General features: G+C 34.1%; 2 protein-coding genes across 4 annotated transcripts; both read left to right on the plus strand.

Moving 5' to 3' along the window:
* The first annotated feature begins 2737 nt into the window (after positions 1–2737).
* LOC105773073 (CHD3-type chromatin-remodeling factor PICKLE) lies at positions 2738–16624 on the plus strand. Of its 3 annotated transcripts, none has more exons than XM_012594700.2 (31): positions 2738–2893; positions 4577–4726; positions 5012–5149; positions 5245–5399; positions 5472–5633; positions 6093–6340; positions 6441–6536; positions 6634–6770; positions 6850–7062; positions 7137–7244; positions 7785–7835; positions 7931–8030; positions 8378–8520; positions 8622–8725; positions 8922–9060; positions 9186–9355; positions 9514–9580; positions 9657–9779; positions 10285–10394; positions 10479–10560; positions 11543–11740; positions 11969–12110; positions 12209–12314; positions 12506–12580; positions 13176–13237; positions 13330–13406; positions 13551–13681; positions 14410–14785; positions 15217–15349; positions 15719–15792; positions 15952–16624. In XM_012594700.2, the coding sequence occupies exons 2-31, from the start codon at positions 4580–4582 to the stop codon at positions 16471–16473; spliced, it is 4389 nt and encodes a 1462-aa protein (XP_012450154.1). In that variant the 5' UTR covers positions 2738–2893; positions 4577–4579; the 3' UTR covers positions 16474–16624. The 3 variants fall into 3 exon arrangements, with proteins under 3 accessions (XP_012450154.1, XP_012450153.1, XP_012450155.1); XM_012594699.2 differs by having other exon boundaries at positions 2751–2917; XM_012594701.2 differs by lacking the exons at positions 2738–2893; positions 4577–4726; positions 5012–5149 and having other exon boundaries at positions 5250–5399; positions 6422–6536.
* A 3475-nt stretch (positions 16625–20099) lies between these two features.
* LOC105772265 (brassinosteroid-related acyltransferase 1) lies at positions 20100–22597 on the plus strand. Its single transcript, XM_012593571.2, has 3 exons — positions 20100–20584; positions 20737–21216; positions 21896–22597. The coding sequence occupies exons 1-3, from the start codon at positions 20120–20122 to the stop codon at positions 22397–22399; spliced, it is 1449 nt and encodes a 482-aa protein (XP_012449025.1). The 5' UTR covers positions 20100–20119; the 3' UTR covers positions 22400–22597.
* The last annotated feature ends 636 nt before the right edge of the window (positions 22598–23233 follow it).

Genomic DNA, 23233 nt, shown 5'->3' on the forward strand with positions numbered 1-23233 from the left:
TATGCTGCTTAATTGGTGTCTTATCCAACCCTTTCCTTTAATAATCTTGTTTTATTTTCAAGAGTGTATCGAAAACAGTGTATTTTAATATAGGTGGAGTAGTAGTAAATTTGTATTTTAATATTACCTAACACTTGCTCGATCCTTGAGTTTATAATTTTTATTTTATTTAAAGATGATATAAAAATATAAAAAGATAAAAGTGACATTGTAATAATATTAAATATAATTTAAAAGAAAGAGAATTTCTATAAATTCATAATTTAGGGAATGCTTAAGTATTAGATTAGATAACCTTACATATTTTAAACAAAATCCTTACAAATGTTGAGATTTGAGCTCAAACCATCTACATCTATAAAATATTTTTTTGCCACATCCAACAAAGTTTTATCTTATATTGTTATATATTTCAATTTTATTACACAAATTGTTCACCAACTTTGTATATATTAATAATGGTCAGATTTTAGTTTTGATCTTTATATTATACACAAATTTGAAATTTAGTCTTTATATTTTAATTTAGTAACATAATTTTTATAATATTATTGTTAGTTTAAACTCTTCATTTTGATTAAAATGTTGATGAATAAGTACCGAAATACATAGACTGTTACATTATATAACAATGGTCAATGTTCAATTTTAGTCCTTGTATTGATTTAATTTTATATTGTAGTTGGTCGGACGTATATTTATACTTGTATTATATTTGTACCAGTAAATTTTTTAAAAAATTATTTTAGTTATAAAATGCATTTAATCCCTATGGATACTCATTGTTTATTGTCTTAAAAGTATCGATTTAAACATATATAGGAAAACATTAATTAGTACTTAATGACATTTGTTCATTGTTCTAAAATGTATCAAATTACACATATATGGGAAAGCATTAATCACATTGATTAGGATAATATCCATAAAAAAAGAAAGAGATAATATACATACATTGAATCCATTAAAAGTTTTTTTTTTAATTAATTTTGAAATATTGCACTCTTTCAAATTTGGTTTATCATTGAAATAATTTAAGGATGCATTAATGATAAGGATTTTCAATTATTAGATCTATTTGAAATTAAAAATGTGAATCGATTTGGTTTTGCTCATCGGTAGTGTCAACTTTTGGGTTGTTTATCGTCTACTTTCTTCTCCCTCTCATCAAACATTTATTTCATTCTTTTTCTCATTCACTCCACACGTCTTCTTTCTTTCCAGTTTACAGATTTATTTTGTGGTATATTTGTTGTCTTTACAAACTGTGATGGACAGATGACGGCGTTTGTCGTTCGCTAAAACTCTATTGGCCACCAGTAATTTTTCTTGGAAAGTAGGTGGATTTTAGTCAACTTCTTAATATGTTTCTGTTTTGAGAGTATTTAAGAATAATAAATGATTTAACGAGTCAATTTGAACCTGTGTTGTCTTAAGTTTTATATATTTTTTTTGTTTGTTTTCCTATTTTTAATAAGTTTTTAGTTTTAGGAGTTATTGTCTGCTCTTGTAGCACATTTTTTAGTCTTGCTTATGCATGTAACCTTATTTTTATAAGTGATTTTAGGGATGGTTTTGTTGTCGTCCTCTCTAGTTTGGTGAATGCTCGATTTTCGTTCGTCGCTTTGGACCATCCGGGATTGATTTCCTTATCATATTAAATGCTTGCAGTCACTCCAGATATGTCATGCTTGAGTTGTGACAAAGCCAATTGTTAATGTGTCATGATGTTCTATTGATGCTAAGACTAAAACCTTTGTTGTGTTGATAGAGCTTCTCCTTCACTATTTACAACGAGTATTTGTTAATTTTTCATTCATTAATGAATTAACGAATTTACCTTTCAAAAAAAAAATTTAAATTTTAACTTTTTTTTAATAAACCAAATACCATTTAAAAATCATTTAAAACACACATTTTATTCATTTTAAAATATTAAATGTATATGTATATTTTCATTATATACTAAAATCCTTAAACTATTACAATTTATTTAAACAAGTGCTTAAACTATATTTAAGTTAAATAATTCTCTAATATATGATTTATTACTCATAAAAGTCATTGATTTCAATATTAATTTAATTTTTTAAAAATTTTAGACTCTTATTTAATTTCTCGTTAATACAATAGAAATTATATGCACTTTAACATTAACATAAAATTTAAAAATAATCATAATTTTTAAAAGAGTAACTAAGTGTATTTCTAAGCACTTTTAAAAAATTTAAAATATTAACTTTTTACTTTTAAAAAATTCTTTTATTTTTTTATATTTTCAAAAGAGTAATTAAGTGTTATATATATAAGCGCTTTTAAGAAAATTTAAAATATTATTTTATTTGACTTTTAAAACATTAATTTATTTTTATTAATAAACTATTCTCATTAAATTCATATATGTATTAAATATAAATTAATTTAAAAATCATAGGTTAAAGGGTTATTTAATTAAAAATAATATAATGGCTTATTTAAGAAAATATAATAATTTAAGGGCTTTTTTTAATAGATTAGCCATTCGAAATCGAGAGGGATGAAATATAAAATTTAGGGATTAGGGTTGGTTTTAGTGAAAAACTTTCTCAACGATGTTTTTTTAGTCACATATTTCTTACCAAATACAGCTCACCAAGTGTCATTAAATTATTTGCAATATGTATATTATAGCTAAAAGGACAATAGTACCCTTCCAAATAATCCATATTATCATGCACTTCAGGGTAATTGCCTCAATAAAAACCGGCGGTTCCTGTTAAATTTTTTTTTCCTTGAACAGTTTCAGGTTATTTTTATTTCTATTTCTTCGCGATTCTTTTCTTCTCCACCGTCTTTCCGCCATCTCGTTGAAACTACGGTTATCGGCTTCGATAGAGCTTCAACATACTTGAGGGTAATTCAGATCCCTTAATCCTCGGTAATTCGCTTTGTTCCCTGTACATTTGTTCTTACGTTTGATATAACAGTTCTTTAGATTCAAAGCACCTGAGAATGTTAGGGAATGAATGAGGTTGAGTTTTAACTTCCTCGAAGCTCTGCCAAGTGGAGATTGCATTTTTTTCTCTGTTTTCAATAATAATTGTTTCACTTTGGTATGTTTGTTTAATTTTTGGTATTACTGTTTACATGTCAGCTTGAAAGTTCAGTTTTAGGGTTGATAATTGGTATTTCTAACATGATACTTTTGTCTTTTAGATGCATTCATATAAGTGAATGTATGACCTCCTCTGTTATGCTCAAGGTGAAGTTTGGTTGATAATTATAAACCAGTTTAACATACGGACATGAAACTGGTTTAGTTTATAGGATATGTCTTTTGCATCAAGGCTGGGCGCCTAGGGTAAATTTCAACCCTATCTTTTTAGTTGATTCTGTTTGTTATTGTGATTGGATGTTTCAATAAAAAATTCAAGATTTTCGTTCTTCTATCTTGACATTTTCATTTAATCTCTGTAGTTGATTTTTCACAATGATTATTTTCCTTCCTGGTACAGCCAATTTCATTGTTGTTCTGGCTTTGTTTACTGCGTCATTAATCCAATGAGTTCTTTGGAGGTGATGTATCACTTTCAGTTTCAGGTTAAACTACTTGGTGGTTTCATTAATTCTTGCGGTGTTTTGCCCTGATCTGAATCAGTTTTCTTTTTGAACTGTCTTTCTCATCTTCTGGTAGTGTTTGAAGCAGAAAAGTCCATTTATTAGATTATTTTATTATTCACTGTTAACCGTGTGGCTGTGTTAAGCTCCAAAATTGTGTATCTTCATTACCTTATCTCCTAACACTTCGTATCATTGTTGTCAAGGCTTGCACCTAGTTGCAGCTATGCCTTGCAGTTCATTGCTAGACAATAAAAGCTGTGTAGACCTTTCTGGGTGAGGTGCATTTGACCTGGCACACTTTTTTGCCCCTTCTAGTAAAAAAATGGAAAAATTAGTCTCTATACATTAGATCAAAGAGCAAACTGGTCCTTTCTATTAAAAAATTCATTCATTTCTACTGTTAAAAATTGGTATGGCTCACAAAATAACCAAATAGTGACACGTGGCATGCCACGTTACCTCATGCTGACATACAAGGACCAATTTTTAATTGTAGAAATGGATGAAATTTTTAACAGAATAACCAATTGATGCTTTGATCTATTGTATAAGGACTAATTTGCCTATTTTTTGTGTAGAGGGGGAAAAATGCAATCCAATCCCTACTACAAGGGCCTCCTACTTTTACCGACTTAAATGCTATATCCATTCCTTTTTAAGTGCTTAGTAACTGCCTTTTTTAAAAATAAATTTGTTAATTTACCTACCTTTCCTTTCTTATACACTTTCTGGAAGTGATTGCTAATTTTGGTATGAAAAGTTTTAAGAAAAGTAATCACAATAATTAATTGTTTAAGATTCTGCTTTAAGTTCATTGTTTCTTAATATTAGTTTGGAATACGGTCTGTATTTATTTTAGAACTGGACTGGATTGATGTTTACTTCTTATAAATTTTATTTTCACAAGTTATATAAGCAAACACTAGTCTTGGTACTTTATGGTTTTTAAAATACATATATTGCATCTTTGCTGCAGAATATGAGTAGCTTGGTTGAGAGGCTTCGGATTAGATCAGATCGAAGGCCTGTTTACAATTTGGATGAATCAGATGACGATGCCGATTTTGTGTCTGGAAAATCTGGTAAAACTGAGGGGAATTTGGAAAAGATAGTCAGGACTGACGCGGTATGTTTTCTTTTCTCTTCTGTATTATTGGTTTCTATGTTTCCTATAAACAACATTATCTCTAAATAAGATACCTATTTTTCCTTTCCTGTTATTGTGTTTAATCTTTGTATAACTGCCTTCATGTTATCAAATGCTGAAGGTCGATTGCAGAGGTGAATGTTGGCATGTTACATTCTTTGATTTTATGTTTTTGTTCTTAATTTTGTTATGGGATGTTTCAAATGGTTGTTGGCAATTTAGTTTTACTTTCAATTTACTGCTTTTTAATGATTAAAATCACAGAAAGAGAACTCGTGCCAAGCCTGTGGAGAGGGTGAGAATCTCTTTAGTTGTGCAACATGTACTTATGCATACCATCCAAAGTGTTTACTTCCTCCATTAAAAGCTCCGCTTCCTGACAACTGGAGATGCCCTGAATGCGTACGTTTCAATAGTACTCTATGATATAGTCAATACATTTATTGAATAACTTTGATAGCTTACGGCAGCTGAGAATGACCTTTTTGCTCTTGCAGTTTAGCCCTCTGAACGATATTGACAAGATATTGGATTGTGAAATGCGTCCTACTGTGGCTGATGATAATGATGCTTCCAAGCTGGGTTCAAAGCAAATATTTGTGAAACAGTATCTTGTGAAGTGGAAAGGATTATCATATTTGCATTGTACTTGGTAAGGTTCTGGTTATTGTATTTAGTATATTTATCAGCAAACATTGACTGTATATCTGCTTGGCTGTGTTAGGGTACCTGAGAAGGAATTTGTAAAAGCTTTCAAGTCCAATCCTCGTTTAAGGACTAAGGTGAACAATTTCCATCGACAAGTGGCATCAAACAATAGCTCTGAAGATGACTTTGTTGCCATTAGACCTGAGTGGACTACAGTTGATCGCATTCTTGCTTGCAGGTTCACCTATCTTAAACCGTCTTGCATCAATGATAATTATATATAGACACACTGACATACTCATCTGTGTTGCATGTCCTTGATTTTAATGATTTGATTTTTATTTGGATGATTGTTTCACTTTGAAAGTTTTCTGCTGGTCTGTTTTCTCTGTCTCTCTCTTTTGTTTTTTGTTTGTGGACTTAGTTTGTATTCTTTTATTATGGTGGGGGGTATAAATGACATTAATTTAAAATTACTATGAGCTTGCAGAAAAAAATTTGATTATCTCTTCTATTTAACGTTGGAACATGCTGGTATACAATAATTTTTCTCACTTATTCAACATCGCCTGAGTTGTGGATAGTGATTTTTTTTACTGTTAGTAAATCTGGGTTGTTTTTTTCTGCTCTTTTTTCATCATTGGTTACTGGTTCAGTAGCTGATGTAGAATTCTTATATGCATACTAAATTCTTCAGGGGAGATGGTGACGACGAGAAGGAGTACCTTGTCAAGTATAAAGAACTTCCCTATGATGAATGTTATTGGGAGTTTGAATCAGATATATCTGCATTTGAACCCGAAATTGAGAGATTTAATAAAATTCAATCCAGATCTCGTAAATCTTCTGCTAGTAAGCAAAAAAGCAGCCTTCAAGATGCTGTTGTGTCCAAGAAGTCAAAGGAATTTCAACCATATGAACATAGTCCTGAATTTCTTTCTGGAGGTACATTCTGATTTTTTCTCCTGCAATCTGGAGCCTCTGAGTATGCTTATGCATAATTTGGTCATTATCAATTGCTAACAGCATTTTCATGGAGTTCTAGGCTCGCTGCATCCTTACCAACTTGAAGGGTTGAACTTCTTGCGTTTTTCTTGGTCCAAACAAACACATGTAATTCTTGCTGATGAGATGGGCCTTGGTAAGTCATGTTTGAGTAGAGGTTGCTTTTGAAGAAGTTTGAATAGTTTATATCTTGATGATGGGGTTGCTAATTCTTTGCTTTTGTTTGGTTGCAGGTAAAACCATCCAGAGCATTGCATTTTTAGCATCACTTTTTGAAGAAAACATTGCTCCTCATTTGGTAGTAGCACCACTTTCAACACTACGGAACTGGGAAAGGGAGTTTGCTACATGGGCTCCCCAAATGAATGTTGTATGTACATGAAAAATATCAAATTATTAGTTTTGATTATCAATATATGCTATTTTGATTGGGGATTCACATGATGCAGGTCATGTATGTTGGCACTTCCCAAGCTCGTGCAATTATAAGGGAATATGAATTTTATCATCCAAAAAATCATAAGAAGATCAAGAAAAAGAAATCTGGTCAAATTGTAAGTGAAAGCAAGCAAGATAGAATAAAATTTGATGTCCTGTTAACATCATATGAGATGATTAACTTGGACACAACATCATTGAAGCCAATAAAGTGGGAGTGCATGGTAAGTTTCATTGCTCATCGAGTCTGTTTGATAGTTCTTAGGTGATTTTTGCTAATACTTGCACCATTGTGTAGATTGTTGATGAAGGTCATCGGCTCAAGAACAAGGATTCAAAGTTGTTTCTTTCACTGAAGCAGTATACCACTAACCACCGCACTCTTTTGACTGGAACGCCTCTTCAGGTATATTCTTTGTTTTTGGTATAACATTGGAGATGGTGAAAACTATACCAAATATCATTAAAAGTTCAGCTACCTAGATTTGGATGACACTTTACCATGCTTTTTCGGTGAATTATGAATATGCTCTCCAGCAATGGCACAATTATGTTGCATGTTGTTCCTTTCAACCCATGTTTTGTGACATACTTTCTTTCTGATGTCTCAAGATGAAGATTCGCCTTCCAAGTCTTTCAGTTAATTGTTTACTCTTTTTAAAGTTGTTATGGTTACCTTTTAGGTAGTCCATTAAACTTTCATCTCAGAGAAAATTTTCAAAATTTGAGATTTTGATGTTGAGAAATAAAGACAAGAAGCATATGTCACTTCTTTTAAGAACTGGTGCTAACCGATGTACTTAAAAATATGCATCCAGTATATTGTGTTTCTATTGAACTAAAGTGGAAGCTTGTTTAGGAAGAAATTGCTCATCTCTGGAAGTGTCTAGACAACTTTGTGTTTCTGTGATCTATGACTTACTCGTGGATATTTGTTTGGTTTTAGAACAATCTGGATGAACTTTTCATGCTAATGCACTTCCTTGATGCTGGAAAGGTTAGTATCATGTTTGCTTTGTAGAATATGGATTGTTAATCAAGAAGGGTTGCAGGAAGAATTTACAAGGCTTTATTTTGTTCACCTACTTGCAGTTTGGAAGTTTAGAGGAGTTCCAGGAGCAATTTAAGGATATCAGTCAGGAGATGCAGATTTCAAGACTTCATGACATGTTGGCCCCACATCTCCTTAGAAGTATATATCTTAAACCTTTCCACTCAGGACCATATGTATTATTGTGCTTGTTTAGCTACATACTTCTCCTTATAAACAACATTTTGTCTAACTGCTACTGGCTTTGATTTCACTACCCCATATCCTATGTGCAACTTGTTTGTTGTTGAACACCTATTCCTGCAAAGCAATGCAGACCATATTGCTTTTGGTTTCCTTTTTCTTTTGATTCAGTGGGCTTTGGTTTTATTGGGAAATAATATATTTTTTCTCAGACTTGCTAAAGCTATAGTTCCTTGATCCATATTTGTGTATTTACTGGTTCAACTTATGGTCTTTCTGAAAAACTAGTTATCCTATAAATTCAGGGCTGAAGAAGGATGTCATGAAGCAACTTCCTCCCAAGAAAGAACTTATTTTACGTGTTGATTTAAGTAGCAAGCAGAAAGAATATTACAAGGCGATTTTGACTCGTAACTATCAGATACTTACCCGACGTGGTGGTGCACAAGTAAGTTCACACATTATGAAATAAATTTCTTCTGTCCCCCCACCACTGTGTTGGCTTGGCCGAGTGCCCTATTACTTGGCTAATGTTTGTTCCTGGATTAGATATCTCTCATTAATGTGGTTATGGAGTTGCGAAAGCTATGTTGTCATCCCTATATGTTGGAAGGGGTAGAACCAGATATCGAAGATGCAAATGAAGCTTACAAGTAAAGTTATATGTGTACTTTTGTGCTACTTTATTTGCTTTTCTTTGTTATGATAAGAATTGCTTATCTTATCTGCGCTGAAAGTATTCTTATGTACTTGCAATATCTATTTTAGACTTCTAGTCATCTAAATTTATGTCCTGATCTATTGAATGCCCATGTTTTCAACTTCTACCATTTCTTTATGGCTTTACAGACAGCTCCTGGAATCCTCTGGGAAATTGCAACTGTTGGACAAGATGATGGTAAAGCTTAAAGAACAGGGTCATAGAGTTCTTATATATTCACAGTTCCAGCACATGTTGGACTTACTGGAGGATTACTGTACTTACAAGGTGTCAACATGATACTGTTCTTGTTTACATCATTTGCATTAGCATGCTTTTTTATTCTAAAATGGTTGGTTCTCCAACTCATGGAGAAATTTTACTAATTATCTTGTCCTTTTTTTACTTTTCAGAAGTGGCAGTATGAACGTATAGATGGAAAGGTTGGTGGGGCTGAGAGGCAAATACGCATAGATCGGTTTAATGCCAAAAATTCTTCCCGGTTCTGTTTTTTGCTTTCCACTAGAGCTGGTGGCTTGGGTATAAATCTTGCAACTGCTGATACGGTTATCATATATGATAGGTTGAACAATTACCTTCTTATATTTGCTTTCCATCTTTTGTTTTCCCTTTTTTTTTTTCTGTTTGTGGCTGGAGTTTTATATGATGGAAATGCTTTCTTTCATAATGGTTTATTTTTGTTTCACTAAGTCTCACTTAAATATATGTCATGCTCTATAGTGATTGGAATCCCCATGCTGATTTACAAGCAATGGCTAGAGCTCATCGACTTGGACAAACAAACAAGGTTAAAGTTGATTCCTTGATTTATATAAGGCAACCCTTGATTGAGAATTAGATAATGAGCCTCATCTGTGTTATAGGTGATGATTTATCGACTCATAACAAGAAGATCCATAGAAGAAAGGATGATGCAGATGACTAAGAAGAAGATGGTTTTGGAGCATCTTGTTGTTGGTAGGCTAAAAGCTCAAAATATTAATCAGGTATTGTAAGTTTATGGTATAATGCGGGATCCACATGATGATAGAAACATTACATGGTTTAGAGGCATATATATCTTGCAAAGTCTGTACGTCAAGTGTGGTTATATATTATTACATTTGAATAAAGTAGGGATTTGAAGAATAATTTGAAGAATTCTAATTTAATAGATTGTTGGAGAATGACACCATGTTAATACTCAATGGAAGGAGATTGTCATTTGTGCAATCCCTACCAGTGATGTAAATGCATTTTTCTTTGGCTATCCTTGCTAAGTGCCTGTGCAGTGTCAATAAACCGGTAGTGTGCTGTGACTTCTGGAAACTTCAACCCTCTGTGCATTTTCCATTTCTCATACTTATCTATTGAATGAGAGCAAGTTGTTTGGGGTTTACTCAGAAATGGGTTAAGAAGTACAGTTTTACTGTCACATCTTGCTTTTTCACCCCCCAAAAAAGGAAACACAATCATGTAGCTAAAAAATTAATTTGTTGTCGTTTTCTTTAGGAAGAGTTGGATGATATCATCAGATATGGTTCAAAGGAACTATTTGCTGATGAGAATGATGAAGCAGGGAAGTCTGGTCAAATTCATTATGATGATGCTGCTATCGATAGGTGATCTTTTTATCTCTATTTTCCCTACAACTTGATTGATGTCTTCTGCAGCTTTGAAGTTCAATTCTTTCTCCCTTTTGATAGATTATTGGATCGTGAACAAGCTGACAGTGAAGATGCTTCAGTGGATGACGAAGCAGATGATGAAATTTTGAAGGCCTTCAAGGTTATCTCTATCTTTATATCCTAACTTGTAATTTAGTCATTGCTTATTGGCTATGCATCCTTCTTCTCACTGGTTTGTCAATTAACATGGCTTGAATAATGGTGCATGCGTTGGTCTAAAATTGTATTAATAATTGAATTGCTTTCGGAATTCACACCATTAAAATACCAAATTTAGCATGTCTAAAATAAACAGTTTTTGGAGGAAAGAGTTTATCTCAGTGCATCCCTGGTTACATGCATTGGCCTGACTTGTTTTGAGTGCCAAAATTTAGTAATTGTCGAGAGTCTGCCTTGCATGGCACTTCATTTTGCAGAATACCTCTACTGACATAATATTTAGTGCAATGATAGCAGATTGGGTTCTTGAGGTTGTTTTTTTATCAGTAGTGATGCCACCAAAGTCTCTAAGATATTTTACTTTGATGGAACACTCTTTCACTTGGAATTATATTTTGTACCCCTAGGGATCATAGTCTACCATATTCAGAAGGCTTTTTATTTCTTTCACTTTCTTTTTAACAAATTAGACATTGGCTAGAGCAAGAGAGAAATCATTTAGATGAAATTTTTTTTTGGGGGGGGGGGGGGGTAAGGAAATCTGTTCCAATGGTAAAAATAGGAGCTGATGCAAGCATTGGATCTTTTGTTTGTTCTTTGTTCATAGATGACTGGAGTACACTTTGGTTTGGATGTATTGGGAATGGATCTTTTATTTTTTCGCCATTTTCAACTAGTAACATTTAGAACATTAGTAGGTATGATGTCTGAATTGGAAAATGATTTGAGCAAGTCTGACCATTAGATAATTGACTTTTCTTGGTTGGATTGCCCATACAGATAATTTTACTAACTATAGACACAATATATTGATGGTGTTGCTAGTTTGTTGAATCACTTGGATTTACTGCATTGAGTTGTTGTTGTCTATATTTTGCTGCCTTTGGTTTCTTACAGAAAAGAACTGCTGTTATTTGTGGCAGGTAGCTAATTATGAAGTTATAAAGGAATCGGAAACTGTTGCAGAGGAAGAAACTCAAAATGTGGCTGTTGAAAATAAAGATACTACGAGCAATTCTGAAAGAACAAGTTACTGGGAGGAGTTGTTACGAGACAGATATGAAGTTCATAAAGTTGAGGAGTTTAATGCTTTGGGAAAAGGAAAGAGAAGCCGTAAGCAGGTATGTTTCTAGTATCTACCAATACATCAAAATTTGATCGAGCCAGATGTTGGTGTGTTTAAGGTGCCTCAGGAGTTGAATGACTTAAACTCCAACCTGATTATGTTTTTGTGCTGGTTCTTAATGTTATGGTAATACTAAATTGATTTCTTTGTGGTATCTTTGGAAGATTTATATTCTACTATTTTTTGCTAAGGAATTTAACTTCTGCTCTCTGAATTTCTTCAGATGGTTTCTGTTGAAGATGATGACCTTGCTGGTTTGGAAGATGTAAGCTCTGATGGTGAGGACTTTGAAGCTGAAGTAACTGATGCTGATACTTCAGCTGTAAATCAACCTGGGAGGAAGCCTTACAGGAAGAGAATTCGTGGTATGTTTTGCCTGTCCTCATAAGATGTTTATGTGTCAGTAAGAAAAGTTCATCTATTATATTTTGATCAAATTTCTGATTTCCAACGACTTTTGTAGTGGATAATACGGAGCCCCTCCCTCTAATGGAAGGTGAAGGAAAATCATTCAGGGTGCTCGGTTTCAATCAGAGTCAAAGGGCCGCATTTGTACAGATATTGATGAGGTCAGTCATTCTCTAATAATGTTTTGGGTTCTATTTGATGAATTGTGAACTTCTCCCTTCCCTCTCTTTGGGTTTGTGAATGTCATTTACTAGCCTTTTTACTTTACGGTTATGGTTGCAAGTTGAAGCTTTGATGGGTTCACTATTCTGAGTCTCATTGTGGTGTTTTGCTTGGAGTAATGTCTTTTCAGGTTTGGGGTCGGGGATTTTGACTGGAAGGAGTTTGCATCTCGCTTAAAACAGAAGAGTCATGACGAAATAAAAGAGTATGCAGAGTGACATCTTCTTCTTTGTTTATGTGTTGCCAGATCTGCATATAATATAGATGTTTTGAACATGCTATACTGCAGTTTTAGCTAGTATTTTACAGGTGGTGGCATTTTATGTTCATTTGCTATTGGGTTTGAATGGTCTGGGCATTAAAAAAATACAGCAGTGGGGTTTTTAACTTCTTATCAGTTGGTTTGCTTTAAGCTTGTCACTTCTATTGATCGGTTCCTACAATCTGTCAATTTAGTTTCCTTTCTTACATTTTGCTTGTGTCAATCTTATTCTCTTGGCTATGTTTCTTTTACGGACTTGTGAGATCATGAGAGCACCACATATCAATTCTTTTGCTATTGGGTTTGAACTGTTTGTGCATATATGATTGTACAAAATACAGATGTGGAGTGTTTTTACTTTCTATCAATCAGGCGTTCTGTAGAATGCAGTGGTTGACAGATTTCACTCTATCTTGCTCATATAAGCATTTTTATCTCCTTGTCTTAATCCTATTTGCCCTTTTTTTTATTCCTTTCATGAGAGCATGAACGTACAAAATAGTGACTTATAGTCCTCGTCTTCTATCTTATTTTTCAGTTATGGTACTCTTTTCCTGACGCATATTGCTGAAGATATAACCGATTCTCCGACATTTTCCGGTGATTGATCAGTGCTGCATGGCTCTTCTTCTTCTTTACTTTCAATTTTTTATTTCTTCCCTTGGTGTTTGACATTCAGTCTTTGGTTGTAGATGGTGTTCCTAAAGAAGGTCTTAGAATTCAAGATGTCCTAGTTAGGATAGCTGTCCTGCTTTTAGTAAGTAAGAAGGTAAGTGTTGCCAATTTGGATTCTTAAAGTTTGAATCTTCACTTTTTTCTTTGTTATAAATTTCAAGAGTGAAAAATCATGTTCCTTGGAGAAATGTTGACTTTCATGATGAGATAAAATTTTTGATGTTATTTTGAAAAACAGGTGAAGGATGCATCAGAAAAGCCTGGCACCCGGCTTTTTACTGATGATATTATGATGCGTTACCCAACACTAAAGGGCGGGAAATTTTGGAAAGAGGAACATGATTTGTTGTTACTGCGCGCGGTTTTAAAGTATGTATCTCTGAAGTTCTTGGACATTAACTGCAGCTACTGTATGTTGCGGTTATATTTCTGATGCATTTTCATTTTTTGTAGTCAACAATGAAATATTAGATTGGTTGACGAGGAAAGTGACGTTTTACAGTCAATCTTTCTCAAATGTCTTCTTAACTGTTGAGGTGCATTGTTGGAACCCCATCCTTTTCTGTAAATAAATCATGTTCTGAAGCTTTTTGTACCCTTGAAGTGATGATCTCATGGTGCAACTTGAATTGCACCCCTAACATACTTGTTTTTAAACCAATTTAACTCCATTGTGGCTCTGTGCATCAGACTGCTTTTTGTGTGGTTTATTATTGGGGAGTCTTAGATGTAAAAAGAAGTAAAGCATGTGCTATGTACATTAAGTCTTGATATTTCTATGTCCGTGTAATGAGTTACAGTGGGACCTAAATTAGTTCCATTATGTGCTGGTGCCCGTCTGATATGTTCCTATGCTAGTTGCTTCTGCCTGTTGGTATCATACCTTACACAGAGGTTATAAAGGACATATGCACAAATTATGGAGTGATAATTTGCATAAAATTTATGAGAGCCACTAGTGTTGAACCAGATTTATGCATGATATTGTCTAGTCTTGTTTTATTTACTCTAATGCAATTGTTATAATGTCATGAGTTGAAATTTGAGTTGCACTTTACATTAATACTGTCGCCTATGTCAACTCATTTTACTGTTAGGCATGGATATGGAAGGTGGCAAGCTATTGTTGATGATAAAGACTTGAGGATTCAGGAGGTGATCTGTCAAGAGTTGAATCTTCCCATCATAAATCTTCCTATTCCTGGGCAAGCTGGTTCTCAGGTGCAAAATGGTGCTAATACAACCAATATAGAACCAACAGGAACCCAGACTCAGGGAAATGGCTCTGGTAATGACGTGGGAGGTGAGGTAGCCCAGGGAGTTGCTGATGCTGTGAACCAAGCGCGAGTATACCATGATCCTTCTATATTGTATCATTTTAGAGATATGCAGAGAAGGCAGGTTGAATATGTCAAGAAAAGGGTGCTTCTCTTGGAAAAGGGCCTCAATGCAGAGTATCAGAAAGAGTTTTATGTAAGTTGAACTACTGCTAACAGAAGTTCTGGCTCAAGCAATTTTTAGGAACTTTGGCTTATAGTGCTATGCTTTTTGACTTCCTTTTAATAATGGTGAAGAAAAGATCATCTTATTACATGTAATGACATCCATCTACAGTGAAAAAGCAAGTAAATAATGAACGAATATGATCAAGTAAACAGAAATAGGTTGCTTTTTTTTTTTTTATGGGGACAGTTTGATGAACTGTGTTCATCCAGCAAAATTTTTTCCCACTTCAAGAGCCTGAATTCCTACACATTTTATGAGCCTAAGCATCATTCTTAATTATTACTCCATTATTGTTACCCTATTTTGTTTTAAAATTTTTGCATGAACATTGAAATTACATGAATTTTATTGATGCTTGTGGACTTACTGTTTGCTCTTATCCTTAAATTTTCTCTTAGGGTGAGATGAAAACAAATGAGGTGGCAAGTGAACAGCAAGAGAATGGAAAAAGGGTCGCAGACATGCCAAATGCAAGGACAACAGAGACCCCTTCACAAGATTCTGAATGCTTACCGCCAATAGAAGTAATTGGTTAGTTATAATTTCTTGAATCAAAAAATTGGTTTACTATAGCTCTTTACCTGTTCACATATATGATTACCATTGTCATATAAAGATGAGTGAAGGAGAGATTCCACCCCCCCCCCCGCCCCCCCTTTTAACTATAGGTAGTTTCCTATCCGGATTAACAGATAATCATCTGTAGTCTGAGTAAGAACAATTACACATGGTTAATAATCTAAAAGGAGGATAGATAAAAGAAAGAGAGCTAGTCCTGTATTGTCTTCCCTTCACCTTTAAGCTTTCTTTTTGTTGGTTAAAGAATTCCTGTGATTGGTGGTATGATCTTTTACTGTTCCCAAGTTTGCTTTTGTAATGAAAAGAATTATCCTTTTACAGCTTCAGAAGAAATTTCAGCAGCTGCTTGCAACAACCATGCAGATCGATTGGAACTGCCTCAGCATTACAATAAGGTACACCATTGTGTTTGAAGGGGTTTGAACATACAGGATGACACTATTAGGATGTTGTTTACTCCTTGTTCAGCATCCTAGAAATGGAGGTTGTAGCAGTGAGGCCGAGGCCATGTTTTTAATTAACAGGCGTTCTTGGTTTTTTCCAATTTGATGCAGATTTGCAAGATATTGGAGGACAATGTTCATGAAGCAGTTCAGTCAAGCCTCAATCTAAAGAAGAACCTCCATACGTTGGAAGAAATTTGTGGGGACATATCTCGAATTCTTTCACCTGCAGAGCAGCCTGTAGTCAGTACTGCTGCAGGGTCACAGAGCTGTGCAGCAAGGTCCATTTCACCACCTAACCAACAGCCTGCCATTGTGACCGAAATCGAGATGGAGGACTCACAAAGAGAATCTGAGCCTGAGAAACCTGCTATCGTAGAAGTAACTGATATAGATTTAACCAGTTCTGATCCACTTAAAGACAGCAGCAAAATAGAGGATCAAGATTCGAGTTTGGATCCAATGGAAAAAGCAGCAGATTCATCTCAGACGCAGACTACTGGAAATGATGTGATGATGGAAGAAACAGGGAAAGAATACGGCGCCAGGACTCAATCCGAGGCTATATCTAGTGAAAATGAAAGGGAAAGTGCAGAGAAATCTGAAGCAGGGGTCATTGTTTTGGATGATTAAATTAAAATGTGATATAATAGATGATTTATTGAGAGGCTATAATATTCCTTACCCAAAACTTGATTTTCTTTTAATAGTTACCTTCTACACAAATTCTTTCGTGCTTTAAGCAAGTTTAAAGTCTAGTGTTGTATAAAGATTAATTTGGCTATATTTTGTTTAAAATTTTAAATGTTCATTTACGATAAAAGAAAATCCAGAAATTTGGTTCTAGAAATTCAAGAAAAAATAGAGATGAAATTGAAAGCAAACAAAGATGTTATTCACAAATAAGATTTGGCAAGAATTATAAGATTGTTATGATAATAATAAACATAACACAATATTTATGATTTGCTTTTGGCGGTAGAGGTAACATACAACAAATTCAACTTCAATCAGCTTGAAATACCCCTAATGAGAAAATTGCAATCATCTTTTGCTTCACAGTAAGTAAATTAGTTAACAAAAAGTGTTTGTTAATTGTTACTTGCAATCATGTTTATGTATAATCGCTGTATTTGTAGCTTGCGAGCTCACCTCGCATGCTTGTGGCTTCTCAAGCCTTTACTTAAAGAGGACTATCTTGCATGATGAGATATTTGTGTGTTCAAAATTTTGTGAACGCGAACCATCGAGATCATATAATTGACATTGAAAGGGAGACTGTCATTCACATGATATGAATATCCATACATTACAATCTAGACATGATTAAGACCTATCTAGGACAACCTATGACAATAAGACATCAATAGATTGACTAATGAGTAGGGAGTTTGAAACCAATACAAAGCTGAATTATTCTATAGAACCCCTTTTAAAGGCTTTTGGTCCCCTAGTAAAAGAACCTAGACTCCCTCTCCTCTAGCTAGACTCTCAACTCTCTCCTTTCTTCTCCAACTCTTTCCTAATATTCACATTCTAATCAACCTAATTATCTTACAACCCTCCTCCCCTCGGATGAACGATCTCAAATCACTATTATCTCCTCCTATCAATAATTGGTAATCACTTCCGATCCTCTGAATTAGCCACAAATGACGTATCCCAACAACTTCCCTATGATCCAAACTTCTCCAACACCCCAAAATTCCCAAACTACCAAAGCCAAGCTCCCTAAGGAAACAAAAACATTTGGTTCATAGATGTTTTTAAAATTTTGAATTCTTGATGTACTAAAAATTTTTCTCAGTTCATATGCCCATGCTCCCTATAGAAGATATAACTCGCACCATTAGATGCCTTCGAATAGTACAACTCATTTCGTTACGTTCAAAGAAATTCCCACTACCTCAAATGATAGGGCACAGAAGCCTAAAGTATTAATGAATGTCACTTTATAACCTCCTCTTCGATTGGGGGCAATTGTTATACCTATATCTTGCGAGTCCTCACCTTGCAAGTTGAGACACTTGTGAACCTTAGATCTCGCAAGTTTAGGACCTTGTGAATCTGAACCATCCCACATACCTAACATGGAAATGATGACAGTCATTCACACGTCATGTATATTCATTCCCCAGACATGATAACTCGAATATTAGCACCTATCCAGGACAACCTATGATGCTAAGACGTGAGTAGACCAATTAACTTGTAAGAAATCTGGAACTAATATGAGAGTGACACATGAAGCCTCATGAACTATCTGAGAAAATCCCTTTAAAAACTTTTAGACCTCGGGAAAAGAGACCAAGACTCCTTCACTTCTAACTAGACTCTCTACTCTCATCTCCTCTCCAACCTTTACCATCATTCATATTCCGATCAACCTAATTATCTTACCGCTCTCCATTTTTTAAGTGAACTATTTTGAACCACTTCTACTCCCTATATCAACAATAATATCTATAAGTATAAACAATGAGAATTCGAATTAATAATAAAGTTGAAGCTTTGGTAATTTGAAAATCCTAAGTTTAAGTACTACCGATATAAAACATGAATAAACAAATTAATTTATTGAATTAATTATTCAATTTTAATATCCCAAACTTTTTATTTACAATTTGACTACCAGCATCCATAAAAAAATAAAAAATAAAAAATAAAAATTTTGGCTTCGAATGTTGACCATTCAAGAGAGCATAATATTCATTGGTGAACACGATTTCATGGTTCTTTATCTTTCAAACAAGGCCAAAAAAAAGAATATCTTCATTTCTTAATTCTTATGCTTAATTTCCTCGCCTACCCAACTTTTCGTATTAATTAATGTTTTGTTTTCTGCAACTAATTAAATTATTTAGACCCAACAAAAGGAGACTGCGAGTTTTTTTCTGTTTTCCTAAATGGTTCAAGGTAGGGTATCTTTCAAATATAGCATGGCAAAGGCAAACTTATTTTGAAGCTTTTAAAAGGAAAGTGTTTAAGGCCCATGAAGCTTATACAAGACAAAGGGTAACATTAATGCCAAGTTTTAAATCAGTAAAAAACTGGATCAAACCATGCATGTCGCTGCACATCCACAATGAAATACTGTTTACTACTACTTATTACTTTGTAGACATGCATGCAAGCATATCTGTATATGTAAGGCTGGAAGGGATACACTCTGTACAAAAGAATACAGTCCTTTCAAGTATCCTCTACTGTTCACACACTATATATATAAAGAGAGATAGGGAAATTGCAGGTGATCTGCCGAAAGAAGGATATTTCATATTTGTTTGTGCAAACAAATTAGGATTTGTAAAGGAGAAAAAAAAAGTGGATGAGAAAAGTAGGAAAATAAAGAGAAGAAAAAAAGAAGAAGAATATGTAAGAAACCCTGGAAATCAGGCTAAGTGCTGGGAAAGTGGAGACAACAACAGACACCTTTGCTCTTCTTATACACGCTTGCTCTTGCTTTACTATTCATACATACTTACATACGTACATATATATATTATATATATACATGCATACAGCAACATGCCAACCTGTTTATATATACACATGTAATACAAGTGAATAGAATCTCACTTAACTTCTAATAATCCATCAAAAGCACTGAATGTGGTTAATTCCTGCTGGGTTTTGTTCTGTACAATGATTCACATATGATTATATATACAGTACTTGATTATAATATAACTACAAAACAACTCAATATTATTACGTTTCAGTGTATATGTGCTTATAAATTTTACTTAATTATTGGTTTTGGTCATTGTTTATTATTATTGAACCTTTTTTTTTTTCTTATTTGCTTTAGAGTTCAATCAAAGCCTACTAACTTTGAAAAGAATACTGCAGGAAATGAATAAAAAATGATAACCAGAAACCCTAATTTTTTTTTATGATTAGATTCTTGCTAGGCTCGAAAAAAAAGGGTTGATTGGGTCCCATGATTTGATGTTCTCGTGAGAGTTTGGGGCATATACAGGCACAGTAAATCCCTTGGTAGTGCAAACCAGATAATACAGTCGGCATTTTCATACACAAATATTAAATACAGCACCATCACATCAACATACAAAACATTAATTAATCAAAGGCTAGGATTACAAACCATTAATATTCTACATTCTTTATAATAAAGTCATAAATAAATCCATAAAGAAACATAGGGTTGGCTACTTGGAAACCTAAGCTCTTTGCCTTTATAAATGTTCATGTCATTTCTCTTATATTTCTCACAACAAATTTAGAGAGAGCAACAAAGGGAAAAAAAAAAACATTCATGGCTACTAAAAAACATGATGATCATGAGAATTATCCAACTGTTGTGGTTACCAAGACAGTTACCGTACACCCAAAACCCTTGTTGCATCATCCACAACAGATTCTCCATCTTTCCAATTTGGACAGGCAGTGTCCGATGTTAATGTACGTGGTTTTCTTTTACAAACCTTGTTTTGCTTACCAGAACTTGGCTCTGGGTTCCATCTTCAACAGCTTGAAATCTGGGTTGGAAGAGACACTTTCTATATGGTATCCAGCTGCAGGTAGGTTGAGCTTGAACCAAGCTGATGGTAAGCTTAATCTTTGGTGCAATAATGGTGGTGCAGTTCTAGCTGAGGCAGTCACCACTGCGAAGATCATTCAACTTGGTGATCTTTCTCAATACAAGGAATTCTTTGAGCGATTGGCTTACAAGCCTGTCTTTCATGGGAACTTCTCGCAGATGCCTTTAATTGTTGCTCAGGTGAGATCATTAATTTTCCTAGGGCCTGTTTTGTCAGTTTCTTTTCGGATTTAGCCCGGCTTTTGTTCCGTTCTTTATCCGCTGTGCACTAAATTGGTTGAATCCTACCCTGTTATTGAATAGACATATGCAACTTTCATTGTATGATGTAGGTCACGAAGTTTGGGTGTGGAGGTTACTCAATCAGTATCGGTGCAAGCCACTCGTTGTTTGATGGACCAGCCACCTATGATTTTCTGCGTGCATGGGCTTCAAATTCTGCAATTTTGAAAGAAAAGAGAAGCACTTTGCAGATTTACAAACCTGTGCATGAGAGGGGGCCATTGTTGGTGGGTACTCAGCATGGTCAGCAGCAGCTCACAAAATTGCCCGAAAGTGGGAGCTCGGCGCCAACAAGGGGTGCAGCAGCCATAGATCATCTACATCAGTTGATAAAACAAGCTCTCGCTGGTCCAGATATGAAGTTTGGAGGCAGCAACTTTTCCAACACAGGGAACTCCAATCTTGTTCTCAAAACATTCCACCTTAGTGGTGCAATGATAGAAAGCTTAAAAATCAAGGTCTTTGGTGGTGAAAGCAGGGGTAGCTTTTCATGTTCTTCCTTTGAACTCATTGCAGCTCACTTATGGAAGGTAAAACAATGTTTAATCTCAGTTTTCAACTGAAGGATCATTTCTAGCATTCGAGTGATTAAAAATTATATTGTTGATGTTGCTCGTCTATATCAATATCATTTATGTTTATAAAAAGATAGAGGGTACATCCGCGGTAAAAGTATTATGAAAGTTTTTATATTAAGAGTTAGATTGTATTTTGTCCTCTCTATTCAGAAAATGGACAAGTTAGTCCCTATACATTAAATGAAAGAGCAAATAGGTCCTACTGTTTGAAATTTCATCCATTTTTACTGTTAAAAACTGGTCTATGTAGGTCAAAATGAGGTACATGTGGCACTTCCCATGTAATTGTTTGGTTATTCTATTAGCCACACCAGTTTTTTAACAATAAAAATGAATAAAATTTTTAACAAAAAAGACCGGTTTACTTTTTAATTTAATGTACAGAGATTAATTTACTCACTTTTTTAATAAAGAGAGTAAAATACAATTTAGCTCCTAATAATGCTTTTATCAGGGTACGTGAATATGTTTAGTATTGTCTTCTATACTTGAAAAACAAGCTCAAAACAAAGCTAGACCTCCATAGAGGATCTTGAGAGAGCTAGGGTACCACTTGAGCTCATAGCGCTCTCCACATGAAGACATACATACATATACATATTTAGAGTAACTGAAATGATTTACACTCCAGGCAAGGACTAAAGCATTAGGAGTAAGGAAAGGAGCAATGGTTTGCTTGCAATTCGCAGTGGACGTAAGGAACAAGATGGTGCCGCCATTGCCAAAAGGTTTCAGTGGCAACGCATTTGTACTAGCTTCCATAGCCTTAACAGCCGAACAACTGGAAGGTAGTAGCCATGAAGCTACCATAGAGAAGATAAAGCAAGCCAAGAACTCGATTACCAACGACTACGTGATTGCATATAACAAGGCATTAGATGGAGGAGCTGCTCAGGGCAGTCTCCCACCAATCAATGAGCTAACCCTAGTCTCTGATTGGACACGGATGCCATTCCACACCATTGATTTCCTACATGGAGAAGCAGCTTATGTATCTCCATTACTCTCTCCAATCCCTCAGGTCGCATATTTCATGCAGAATCCCAATGATTTGAGAGGCATCGATGTGAGGATCGGTTTGCCACCTCAATTCTTGAATGCTTTCTCTCATTACTTCCTTACCAATTTGCAATAAGTCCCTACAGTTTCCTGCTTTAAATTAAAATCAACTTCCTTTGTGGAGGTTAAGGGTGATCATTACTTTAGGACTACTATTACTAAATAAGGAGGATGTGCTATTGTTCTCATACTATACATAATAATATTCGAAATGTGTAATATTGAACTCTTTTTTAATATATAATTTGATACTCGAGTTTGAAACTTTTTATTATTTTTTTAAGTATCCAATTATTGTCCTTTTTCTTTTTTGGTCACTCAACTATCAAAATATAAAAATTGATAGTTGCGCGATCAAAAAATAAAAGAGTCAATGGTTGGGTGACTAAAAAAGAAAGGAGACAATAGTTGGGTGACTTGTGGTGTAATTTGTCTTATTTTTTTCATCTAAAGTGATTAATATATTTGGCAAAAAGTTATACATTTTTGTAGGCCAAGGTAAATAGTATTAACTTTTTAGTGTTTAATTTTTATTTTACGGTTGATTTGATGAAAATTCATAATTAATTAATAATATTAGTAATTAACTTTTATTAAATCAACACAAAATTCTAAACAAAAAAAATCAATCATCAGATTGTATTTAACAAATTCATAATTAATACTAAAATTATTCTATTAAAAAATTATTAAATCAATTTTGAAATCCAAATTAAATACTCAACAGTTAAGCAAATATATAACTTTTATCAAATAAAATACGACATTAAAGCAAAAAATCATATATTAAAAAAAGTGTCAAACTCAAGTATCAAATAATATATTAAACTTTTATCTTTTATTCAAAGCTATATCAATTGAAAGCTTGAACACAAGTACTTTAAGCTTTTCTTGAAGAAACAAAGCTCAT

The sequence above is a fragment of the Gossypium raimondii genome, chromosome 13 (genome assembly GCF_025698545.1).
Source record: "Gossypium raimondii isolate GPD5lz chromosome 13, ASM2569854v1, whole genome shotgun sequence".
Lineage (NCBI taxonomy): Eukaryota > Viridiplantae > Streptophyta > Magnoliopsida > Malvales > Malvaceae > Gossypium > Gossypium raimondii.

Bases quoted from the DNA above. Each gene is read 5' to 3' on its own strand.
- LOC105773073 (XM_012594700.2), top strand. From the start codon at position 4,580: ATGAGTAGCTTGGTTGAGAGGCTTCGGATTAGATCAGATCGAAGGCCT. The intron at 6,341-6,440 runs GTACATTCTGAT...ATGGAGTTCTAG, and splicing joins TCCTGAATTTCTTTCTGGAG to GCTCGCTGCATCCTTACCAA. The intron at 15,793-15,951 runs GTACACCATTGT...AATTTGATGCAG, and splicing joins TGCCTCAGCATTACAATAAG to ATTTGCAAGATATTGGAGGA.
- LOC105772265 (XM_012593571.2), top strand. From the start codon at position 20,120: ATGGCTACTAAAAAACATGATGATCATGAGAATTATCCAACTGTTGTG. The intron at 20,585-20,736 runs GTGAGATCATTA...TGTATGATGTAG, and splicing joins TGCCTTTAATTGTTGCTCAG to GTCACGAAGTTTGGGTGTGG. The intron at 21,217-21,895 runs GTAAAACAATGT...TTTACACTCCAG, and splicing joins TTGCAGCTCACTTATGGAAG to GCAAGGACTAAAGCATTAGG.